At 38.8% G+C, this 12,358-nt stretch overlaps 1 protein-coding gene across 1 annotated transcript in view; it reads left to right on the plus strand.

The window, feature by feature from the left end:
• Window positions 1-4,073: 4,073 nt before the first annotated feature.
• pdlim7 (PDZ and LIM domain 7) overlaps window positions 4,074-12,358 on the plus strand; it is a 151,494-nt gene continuing 143,209 nt past the window's right edge. The window contains exon 1 of the mRNA XM_073067020.1: window positions 4,074-4,397. Within this exon, the coding sequence (XP_072923121.1) occupies window positions 4,302-4,397 (96 nt within the window). The 5' untranslated portion in view covers window positions 4,074-4,301. The remainder of the gene's footprint in view (window positions 4,398-12,358) is intronic.

A 12,358-nucleotide genomic window follows, 5' to 3' on the forward strand; every position in this document is an offset into this window, starting at 1 on the left:
TCAGTAATTGAAAATGAAAATTATAAATGCAAATTGTAAATGAAAGTTATTCCAAAATCATAATACAGAATTTAGATTCCCTGACATGGATGTCTGAATTGCACAGGATAGACAGAAGAAAACAAGGTGATGTGTATGCACCTTCTTCTGGAAGGGCAAATGCAAGTACAACATTGTCTTCACTGGGTAAGTTTTTCCTTCAAGGCGGAGTTAACTTGCACCCATCTCTGTGGTGTAAGTGAATATCATATGACTCCCCAGCACATTGCAACATGGAACCACCTGTGGTCACTGACACTTATGCCCCCAATCTAGAAGCTATGAATAAGGCCAAGAAGGGCTTCCACTTTGAACATTAAATAAAATAAATAACATGGCCTCTGTTGCTGAGGGAAACAAACTGAACCTCCTGAGAAACTTCAGTGCCAGAGTTGACAAGATGTGATCCACCAGAAAAATATGATTGACAAGGAGGGAGAAATGAATGATAACTCTAGCAGAGTGCTCCTGCTGAGAAAATACAGAGAGCATGTTCTTGTATTGGTGAACACCTTGCTTTGCCAGAGTGACAAGTGCACAAATTGGCAACACCTTGATCCAGGCACTGACACTGAGCAAGGAACTACAAGGATATTTCCATCACCTGTGAACAGCAGGTACCGAAGGCTGTTGCACTGGCTAATGCTAAATGTACTGTTATTTCCTCCTGGCTTAATCAACAAAATAGTGCCACTGGAAAATCAGTGTTGAATGACTTAAGAGCCCTGCAAAGATCTCCTTCCTCAAACATCCCCTCACAGAGAACTGTGATCAACATGTAGTGAAGATTATCTACAGTATCTTGTCTGCCCTTAATGTCCATAAGACCACAAGACCAAAAGATGTAGGTGAAAATTACATCATTCAGCCCATTGAGTCTGCTCCACCATTTTATCATGGTTGATCCAATTTTCCTCTCAGCCCCAATCTTCTGCCTCTCCTCGTATCCGTTCATACCCTGACCATTCGAGAATCTATCAACCCCTGCCTTAAATATACATAAAGACTTGGCCTCCACGGCTGCCTGTGGCAAAGAATTCCACAGATTCACCACTCTCCGGCTAAAGAAATTCTTCCTCATCTCTGTTCTAAAAGGACACCCCTCTATTCTGAGATTGTGTTGTCTGGTCTTAGACTCTCCCACCAGAGTCCCCTCACCAGCATCCTCTCCACATCCACTCTATCAAGGCCCTTCACCATTCGATAGGTTTCAATGAGGTCACCCCTCATTCTTCTGAATCCTAGTAAAACAGGGCCAGAGCCATCAAATGATCTTCATATGAGCCATTCAATCCTGGAATCATTTTCATTACCCCCCCTTCAAACCCTCTCATGTTTCAGCACATCCTTTCTAAGATAAGGGACCCAAAACCGCTTACAATACTCCAAGTCAGGCCTTTCTGTTGCTTTATAAAGTCTCTCCATTACATTCTTGCTTTTATATTCTAGTCCTCTTGAAATGAATGTCAACATTGCATTTGCCTTCCCCACCATAGACTCAACCTGCAAATTAACCTTTAGGGAATTCTACAGAAGGACTCCCAAGTCCCTTTGTGCGAGAGCTTTTTTGTATTTTCTCCCCATTTAGAAAATACTCAACCCTTTCATTTCTTCTTCTACTGGAAAGAGAGACCCTGTCTGAGATACCAAAGTGCTGGTTTTTTGAACTGCAGTTGGAATGACTTTGGATCATTTGGATCGTTGGTGCTTTTGCTGTTGCCTGCAGTGTTGGGGGAGGGTGGGTGGGGGGGTTGGTGCTTCTTCTGGCATGGGGTGTGGGTCAATGCTTTTGTTGCTGCTTGTGCAAAGGGTGGGGGAGTGGGAGCTTTGCGGCTTCGATGTTTCTATCATTCTATGGGGTTTCTTTGTTTCCTGGATGTCTGTGAAGAGGATGAATTTCAAGTTGTGTATATGATACCGACTCTAATATTAAATGTACTTTGAAACCTTTGACATAAGGGTGATATTGCCTGCTGAAAGGAACAGTGAAGAACTTCTCTCCTTGATATGAACTGTGAGGTGGCTTTGCACCCATGCACTATAACAAGGGGTTGCCAGCTGACAAGCAACATGGCAGCAGTGGTGAACAGTATCCCACTTAAAGTTCTAAACATTGTCGGTACGGAATGTAAGATACTGCAGAGTAGTGGACTCGACTCAATACATTATGGCCACATCCCTCCCCTCCATTGTTGATATCTACAGAAAGTGTTGCCTCAAGAAAGCAGCATCTATTGTCAAAGATCTCTACCATCTGGGCTATGCCATCTTTTTGCAGCTACAGGATGTACAGAGGCCTGAGTTCTCACACCACCAGGTTCAAAAACAGCTACTTCCCTTCAACCATTCATTTCTGGAAGCAACCAGCAAAATGCTAATCACTATAGTTTAACACCACTGTGACCAACCATGACCACTTGTGAATACTGCACTAAAATGGATTTACTTGTTTTTGCTCTAATTCTGTTCTTTCTTGTAAAAATGTGTACAATTAGTTTAGTTGTTTTTCTTGCGAATGCTGCCTATCTAATGCTACATGCCTGTGATGCTGCTGTAAATAAGTTTTCCATTTGCACCTGTGCATTCATGTACTTCTGTATATACAATAAATTTTATTTTGACATTAGTCTCAAATTTTGAAAACTTATCTCTCACATCTGGGAGGAACTCAGAAAGGCTATGACTGTGACAATCTTCAAGAAAGGAGACATAAGGGATTGTGCCAACTCAGGTGGGGCCTCCCACAAGGAATGTTATTGCCTCCCTGATTTACAACATGGATTCTGTATTTCTAAAGGGAACATCAGTATGATTTTCACCACATGTTAACTCCAAGAAAAATGCAGGGAACAGCATGAACCACTATTCTGGGCCTTTTGCACTCACAAAAGCCTCTAACTCTGTAGGAGAACTAGTCTGAACTTAGATCTTATCCATTTGTGGAACTATTGGTTACAATTGCAGCTTGAAGTAGATGTAAAGTGGAGACAAATATTTGAAGACAGCTAAGTTGCTCCCAGATTCCTCAGCCTATGTGTGCAGACATGGGGAAACCAGTTAAATTGGGAAACTCGAGAAAGATACTGTTTTCTGGAGGTGGAGCTGTGTTAATGAATAACAGGTTCAACATAGAAGTGGCATAATTCACCTGGGCCCTTCATCTTCGTTGTACTGCATTAATTGATCAACGTAATGTAATTTTATTCAAATGTTCATTAGTTAGCAAATCAGAACTGCATTGTAGAAAGTCTGAAGAAATGGGGGGAAAATAAAATTTGCATTGGATTAGTACCGTAAGGAGTAAGATTTCTCCTAATACCTTCACTGTTACACGATTACTTTAGAAGCTACATCTGCCTCCTTAACTCTGCTGTTTTATCAAGAGTATGATTTATTAGACACGCCTGTTAGTGTTTATTACTCCTTGTTAAGACTGAGGCTGTTGGGTGTGACTTTAGTATTATGAATAAGTAATTATTATGTGGCTCACGGCCGAGGGGGTTGGGTGTTCATGACGCTTGGATATTTTGATATGAGAGTTCTTAAGCAAACAAAAAAAAAAGTTGTCCATCCAATGCAAAATTTAATTTCTCCACCATTTCATCAGATTTCCTACAACGCAGTTCTGAGCTGATAATAAGCCATGTTGTAAATGTAGACTCTTGAACTGAAAAATGTTCTCCTCATTTACTGCGAGTGAGCTGTTTTAAGGTTAAAACACCAGTACAACAAAGTTAAGACATACGCGGCCGCCATTCTTTAGTGGTTGCTTACTTTACGGGGTGAAAGCTACACAAAGTGTACCGGGAAGGGGGAGGGGGTAGGGTTAGGGGTGGAGGTTAGTGCCCCGGGCAACTCCACACTCTCGGTAGTTGTAGTTGCAAGCACTATTGGGCTTTATTTTTTTTTCTTGCTTCATTTTCTTCAAACTGGACGGGAAATGGCAGTGACGTGTTGTGTGGCGTTTGAATTCCCCAGCGTGAGTCATAAAAAAGTGCTGAAATTGTTGGTGTAGTTTTACACGCCTTATATAGCCTGGAAGTGCGGAGCTGTCATTCTCCGCGGGATAAAGCGAGTGGTTGCTGCACAGTTATACCTTCCCCCTTCTCTTTCGCACGGGCATCGTCCTCCTTCGTTCAATCTTCAATTTGTTTCTTCATCCCTTAACCCCCTCCCTTCCCTTCCCGAATTAAGTTCCCCGACCCGATCTTTAAGTAAACAACAAACTTTTAGTTTTGTTTTATTTTCTCTCTCCAACGACGATGGACATGTACAAAGTTACCCTGGAAGGACCGGCTCCGTGGGGGTTTAGACTGCAGGGAGGAAAGGACTTCAACATGCCTCTAACCATGTCTAGGGTGAGCGAGAGCAACCGGGAGGCTGAGACAACTTCTAACTCTCTCTACATGTTACCTGTTCAAAGGCTATTGGTGAATTGAGTAAACGGCGTTGTGTTGCAAATCGTCATCTTACGAGAACAAGAGATTTGAGGCTGCAGTGGGCAGACAGGCACATTTGTACTGCACTTGCGATTTAATGTATGAAACCACAACTCACTCCTCCAACTCTTGTTGGATTTCAAAGCACGCCCTGTGTTACAGGGAGTAAGTGAGTGCTGCAGGCGTTTCACGTTTGAAAGCGGGGTGAAGTCGGTCCTGGTTCAGCTGCAGGCTGTAACCTCGACAGGTCAGGCCACATGGGTTCACGTTTTCTTTTGCAAAACCATGAAATCGCCCTATGAGCGCTTTGTGTTTCAGAGCCCACAATTAGCTGTGTTTCCAAATTTGGAAGGGACCCAGGGTAAGTTATTAATCTAACGTGAGGTGGCGGGGCGACACAAAATGGTATCTTAAAATCTCAGTATTGAAAACACATTCCAGAGTGAATCTTGCATATCAGGAATGCACAGGGATTAGTTAAGGATTGAAACTTACACTGTACTGCGAACTAGCAGTGTAAACTGATCGGGCCTCTTTGAGGAGACTCTCTTCCCTTTGTATGGACCAGATGAGGTCATTGTCACCCCAAATCCTGTTTAAGTTCAGTCCAACTAGATATAAATTGCTATCTAGGGCAAGGTTACTACTGATGTTTAAAACGTGAAATGTGCTGACTTGGATATAATTCTCATCAGGGTGTGTTATGCATGCTGTTTGCAATGATTTCTCAAAATTTAAGTTATGATGAAGTAATAACTTTTAAGTACTACTTTTTAAGCTTGTAACATTGGTTTGGATGAATCCAAACTAATCTGATTCCACAAGGTTCTTGATAATGATAACTCAAATGATTTGCAATATGACCGATTTAGCTTACTTATTTAAAAATGTATTTTTGAATAATATCACAGTACAGTACAGGGATTCTGTTTTTGTTTGATAAAATTTGGTTGTTGATTCAGCCTCATGATCGTTCAGTTTTGAAGAAGATTTGTTCATCATGACCAGATATGGGCAAGTGTTCAAGCATTGAGAGGCAGAAAAACAACTCCATATAGGTCTCAGAAATCAAATTATTGAAAGGGTTTGTACTTGTGGCTGCATATTTATGGTGTTGCCATATTTGTACTTGGTCCCAAATTTATATGCTTGTATGTAGCTTAATTCAAGGTGTATTTGGTATCTGAAAGTTGACTTTGTTACCTTAATTGATATTCACATTCTGTTTTAGATTCTGGAATTCTACCGTAGTTAGATCTATAAATCTTCAAATTTAGAAAGCACTGAAGTAGTACAAACAGAAGTTAGCAAGAACAACCTAATTTGCCCTTAACTTCTTAAAGGCAGGGAACCCCAAAATAGTAACAAATTCTAGTCACATGCAGAAGAAATCCTCTATCTTTGTGCCAATCCCTTTCTTAAGTTGCTTTACCCCATATTCCCCTCATTATTCCCACATGAAACTTTAGCTCATCTGTGTCTTACCTCTTTTCCTCCCCATCACCCGATTAAACCTCCCTCTTTGCTCTCTGTGCATGGTGTATCTCTTCTCCCTTACCCCCTCCATGTCCTCTAATTCCTTTTCTTTGTTTTTTACTTAGACTTTCTACCTATCTACCATGCCATCTTCAAGTTTCATCCCATGCTCCCCTTACCTATGTTTATCTTCTCCCTCACTTCCTCTTCTCCCCCCACCATGTCCCCATGTGTTCATATATCTTACTTATTTTCATTGTATTGCTCCTCACTAAATGTAAACATTTGTCCACACTGAAAAAGAGCACTTTAACCTTCACTTTGTGGTTGACATTTGATCCAAGAATTGTAGTGCATTCAACAGTGGAGAACTTTTAAACCAAATGATTAAGTCAATGAACAAAGCTGAATGGATATTGAAATAATAGGAAGAATTATTTTAAAGTGTATCGGGACTAAATAATTTCAAACTATAAATGTTTTAATATTATTAAAGTAAATATTCATAACATGGTTCAAATTTGCTGCTTTTGAGAATCCTTAAGCGTTTAAATGTTAATGGGTTTGATACTCTTGGAGCTTTTCTGCATTAGTTGCTAAGCCTGATCTGCAAATAGTGGGTTAATGTATGTGCAGGGTTTATAATTCTTTAGAGCCAAAAATGCTCCGTTGGGAATGTTTAATGCTAAAAATAAGGTTAGAGTTTCATTGCAATCCATTTTTTTGACAGAAGGGAAATTGAACCAATAGTTGAGCCAAGTACTTGTTAGCTATGTGAACTACCATGCTTTTTAAAACAAAGATTACTAGTTACAACATGCAAGTTGTGTTGCAATTCTAAAAGTCCAGATTCATTTGTACTGAATAAACTTCTTTGCCAGGAGGGATTTACTCACATGGCATGCAATTCGCTTAAACATTTATTTTAGATAGTTGGGAAATGTATATAGGATTAAATGCGAAACTTGTTGCTAATGCCCAAAAGTGAGTGACCTCTAGTGAGTGAGTGTCTAGTTTTCGCAAAATATGTTGGCAGTTATATGGTAGGCAAATGTCTAATGGCATTTTTTAAAATCAATTCCATGATTTAAAGTCAAGCAAAACTGTTTCACAGAATTATGTAATTGTTGAAATTTAACAGAAATTAACACCCAGAATAATATTATCATGATGAAATTCATGTGGCAAGCTGTCCTTTGAAAGACTTTTATTTCAGTATTCTCTCTTCATTTGTGGAGTAGTTTTAAACATCTCTGAAATTTTAAGTTGGATATGCCAGTAAGGATTATGACTTCAGCTATTAAATATTTTGGCTATGCTCCAATGCACACAGTAATACCTCGAAGCAAATTAAATCACCCTGAACTCTAAAATGAGAAATTCCAGACAAGTATTGTACAGTATTCAATGATACAGGTCCTTTTTGGGTTCAACATACTGATTCAATTCCATTTCTGCAAGTGAAGCTGTATTACTCATTGTAATTGTGTCCTCACCAATAAAACATGTCCATAGAAGGGATTATGTGTCCTCCAGATTCCATTAATCTTAACCTTTCAAGACTTGAGAATAAACTATAATGTTGGCTTCACCTTCTTCCCAAAAAATGAATAATTAGTAAAATGATCTTGTGTACAAATACAGATCTAAAGACTAGTTTTGATTATGAATTATGGACTGTTTGCATTGCTATGTGCTTGTTTTATACATTCCACTGTTTTTATTGGAGATTGTAGATTTATTGTTAAACACGTATCTATTACTCAAAGGAATTGGGCAAGGGGATGATGGTTGTCTATACATAGCATATTTAATGTATTCAATAACTTGCTAATCAATTTAAGAGGCTTTCATTCCCATCCTTGTCTGTCTGACCATAATTTATTTCTTCAATTGTTAACCCTTCAACGTTACAGCTTAATGTAGTCAGTTGTTTGCCGATATTACTTCAACCTATTTTTTCTTTTAATTGTTTCCTGGTATCCTCTGCTCAGTCACTTTTCAAATAAGCCATCTAAATTTGTGAAATTTTTAAAGTTGCCTTCTACTATTGCCATCACTGTCTCCTATACTAACTTAGGCAATGATACTGCAGTACACATACTGTAAATGATAAAAGGGGTGAGGACCATGACATTCTTTTCCATTTTCTGTTATAATTTAAAAGGATATTGAATTTAAGCGTGAATCAAAAGAAAAATGAATGATATGTAAAAATGCAGTTATTTAAACTAGCAATTAAAACGATATAAACATACTTCCCAAATTGTTCGCGGCCTTGCCTTGCCAGTGAAAGTAAGTGGAGATCGTCTTCCTTTTCCGGCCCTACTTGATATTGGGCAATTTTTTTCCTTGAAAAGCATGGAGCTTCCTCAAATTTGCATCCCCCAGCTCAATCCCACAAAGTCAAGAACATCAGGACTTATTCTGGGAGAAAGACAGTTGACTGCTACTTAAGGATTTCACATTCATGCTAAATTCCCAAAGTTGCCATCTGTTTACAAGGGGATATGTACTTTCTTCAGAGAATTCAGATGGTTCAGTCCATTATCTGGGTCATTGTTCATTTTACAACAGTCTATATGGGTCAGTCAACCTACTTAGACTGTTACAAACATTGTATGCATCTCTACAGCATTTTAAAAAATATCAGGGCATTCTAGGGAACATTAAATTGGTATTGTCAAATAAATTTTGGCACTGTCACTCAAATATCGTTAAGAAAGATGACCAAAACCTTAGTTAAGTAGAGCCAGAAAAGGAGGAAGACAAGGCAAGGCTGTTAGCAATTCTGAGAAGTATTTTTTTTATATTGTTTTAATTGCTAGTTTAAATTAATGCATTTTTTAAATGTCATTCAATTTTCTCGTGAGTCACACTTGAATTGGATATCCTTTTAAATTATAACAGTAAGTTGAAAAGAATGTCATGATCTGAGGTACATGATTAAAAAATATCATAAAAGGGGAGAAAGTTGATACTGAAGTTTGAAGAGGGAATTCCAGTAGTTGGGAGCTGTTTTTTACTTGATGGGATGGCAGCCAGTGGCCTCTCTCCACTGTCTTCCTTATTGGAAGAAAACTAAGAGAGGCTAGATTTGGAAGCATTTTGTTTGGACATTGTTAACATCGAGAGTTAGAGGAGTTGAATTGGTGGAAGTATCTCAGATGTGAGAATTTTAAATCTGAGGTTTTGATAGCCAGGGACATAGGTGTTGGGTCAAATATTGTAGGTGTGCAGGTGAGATTTATTTGTACACGGCTCTGGAAGGTTCAAGAGGAAATTTCAGAATTGGGTTTAATATCACTGGCATATGTCGTGAAATTTGTTGTTTTCCAACAGCAGTAAATTGCAATACATAATAAATAAACCTATAAATTACAATAAGAAATATATTTAAAAAACTGTAAATAAGCAGTGCAAAAAAAAATTGAGGTGGTGTACATGGGTTCATTGTCCATTCAGAAATCTGATGGCAGAGGGGAAGAAGCTGTTTCTAAAACATTGAATGGGCATCTTCAGGCTTTTGTACCACCTCCTTGAGTAACAATGAGAAGAAAGCATTTTCTGGGTGATGTGGATGGTGCCTTTCTGAGGCACCACATGTTGAAGATGTCCTTGATGCCGGGGAGGCGAGTGCCTGTGATGGCACTGGCTGAGTACACTACTTTCTACATCTTTATCTGAACCTGTGCAGTGGCCCCTCCATACCTGATGGTGATGGAACCAGTTAGCATGCTCTCCACGGCGCACCTGTAGAAATATGTGAGAGTATTTAGTGTCATTTCTAGTGGTCTGTCTAGTCTGGAGGTAACAAAAATCAGAATCAGAATCAGACTTTAATCGCCAAGTACCTGTGCACATACAAGGAATTTACTTCCGGCAGATGTTGTCTCTCTGCTCATAACAATAATAATGATAAATATAAATGAAAATATAGATTATACATACAGGTAGTGCAATCCAAGTAATAGTTAGCCGACAGTTAACCAGCAGTTAACTGTTCAGCAAAGTGACCGCAGTAGGGAAAAAACTTCTCCCGTGCCTATTAGTCTTAGTCTGGAGGGATCTGAAGCGCCTGTGAATGTGAATGGACACTTTTTTAAAAAGTATTCTCCTGGACAGGTAATGGGTAGGTGCAACAAAATGAATGGTGGCTATTTGGCTCTTCCACTCCGTGGAGCTCTATGGATAATGAAGAGTCACTTCTGAACACCTGATGAATAGCCAGCATCTCTTTCAGCCATTCTGGAAGTGTGCTCATTCTTGTAATCCATGCCTGACAGATGTATGACAATGTTATATTTTTGCATGTTGCAGAAGTTACATAGCTTTGGCTGTTCTTCATCCTGTGCTTTCATTGTTAGTCGTCTTAAACTACTAGTCAATGGTGATAGCAATGATGATAATGCTGGAGGATTTGACCTTAGTGATGGTGTTAAATATCAAGGGGGGTTAACCCATCAGTTGTTCAAGGTGATCATGACCCATCAATCAATGTTCCCTCTAATTTTTTTACAGCTGTATGGACCAATCATTACACTGAGCAGGAAATACTTATGAGCAGCACACTCTAAATGTTCTGTTTTTTAAGACGCATATTACAACATTGGCGTTCCTTGGCCAGTGAGCTACCAGTTTCCATTCTGTGTTTATTGTTACAGTTTGTAACAGCATTGTAACTTAAACACCAATAATGTAAATGTATTGAAACTCTAAAATGTTTGAAATGAAAGGTTGTGGTATGTATATTTAGAAAATTTGTAGATTATATTCATTAACACATTTAATTACAGGGTAGTTTACAATTATGTTAACATAGATTTCAAAATTATATTAACATATAACATTGCACAGCAACAAAGACTGTGAGCATGGGAGCATTTCAGTTACTGCGTGGCCGTGCACCCATTCAGCTTAGAGGGACCAGAGCCACCAAATATGTGGTATAAATGTTTTTGCCACTCATCAGACTGGTCTGGAGAAATGACTTCATGAATGTGATTGTGAGTGGAGGTGAGTTTTGAAACTTGTCAGAATATGGAACTTAAGTAGCTGAAGATAAACTGTTCACTTTGATTCCGAGCAGGATTTGATAAACAAATCCCACAGATCGATGCATTTCAGAAATCAAATTTTAGTGAGTCATTCAGTATCCTTGGTGTTGTTCATGCAAAATGTGTAGATAACTTGAGGAGATCTCTGGAGTCCTGTAGTTCTGATATCATCAAGTGATACCTGCAATCACATTGAGAAGTTCTTGTGAACAGTAAATTTTCAAATTTATTTGTTTTGTAAAATCTATTGTTCTGAAATATCAGAGAATGGTAATGTGTATATTTTAATTAAACTCATTAAAGGTCAGAGGTGTTAAGAGTATCAGTTATTGCTAACAATTCCATTAAACATTCAGTAAGATCTCTTTCAAAAAAATTACTAATGTTTTCAGGGGATTTTACAGAAAAGTGAATTTGTAAGTATTGTATTCACATTGATTTAATTGATTTTAATCCCAGTGGTAAAGACTACAAAAAATGTGGCAGTGGTCCACAAATTGGAATTTGTTCATGAAACACAACTTTGCACTGTTAGTTTTTCTGTATAATGATGTGGTTTTGCCATAATTCAGTTTGTAGAATCTGCATCAATATTTGTCTCAAGGAGGCTGCTGTTTCTGTGTAGCTAAAACAGTTGGGTTTACAGTGGCATGCAGAAGTTTGGGCACCCTGCTCAAAATTTCTGTTAGAGTGAATAGCTAAGCGAGAAAAAGATGACCTGATTTCCAAAAGGCATAAAATTTAAAGATGACATGTTTATTTAATATTTTAAGCAAGATTACTTTTTTTATTTCCATCTTTTACAGTTTCAAAATAACAAAAAAGGAAAAGGGCCTGAAGCAAAAGTTTGGGCACCCTTCATGGTCAGTACTTAGTCACACCCCTTTTGGCAGGTATCACAGCTTGTAAACACTTTCTGTAGCCAGCTAAGAGTCTTTCCATTCTTGTTTGGGGGATCTTCGCCCATTCTTCCTTGCAAAAGGCTTCTAGTTCTGTGAGATTCTTAGGCTGTCCTACATGCACTGCTCTTTTGAGGTCTGTCCACAGATTTTCGATGATGGGGGTTGGGGGACCATGAGGCCCATGGCAAAACCTTCAGCGTGCTCCTCTTGATGTAGTCCATTGTGGATTCTGAGGTGTGTTTAGGATCATTTTTCTTCTGATGACACTTCCATGAAGGTCATATTTGTGCAGGTGTCACTGCACAATAGAACAGTGCACCACCACTCCAGAGTCTGCTAAATCTTCCTGAAGGTCTTTTGCAGTTGAACAGGGCTTTTGATTTGCCTTTCTAGCAATCCTACGAGCAGTTCTCTTGGAACGTTTTCTTGGTCTTCCAGACCTCAA

Source organism: Hemitrygon akajei, chromosome 15 (assembly GCF_048418815.1).
Source record: "Hemitrygon akajei chromosome 15, sHemAka1.3, whole genome shotgun sequence".
Taxonomy (NCBI): Eukaryota; Metazoa; Chordata; class Chondrichthyes; order Myliobatiformes; family Dasyatidae; genus Hemitrygon; species Hemitrygon akajei.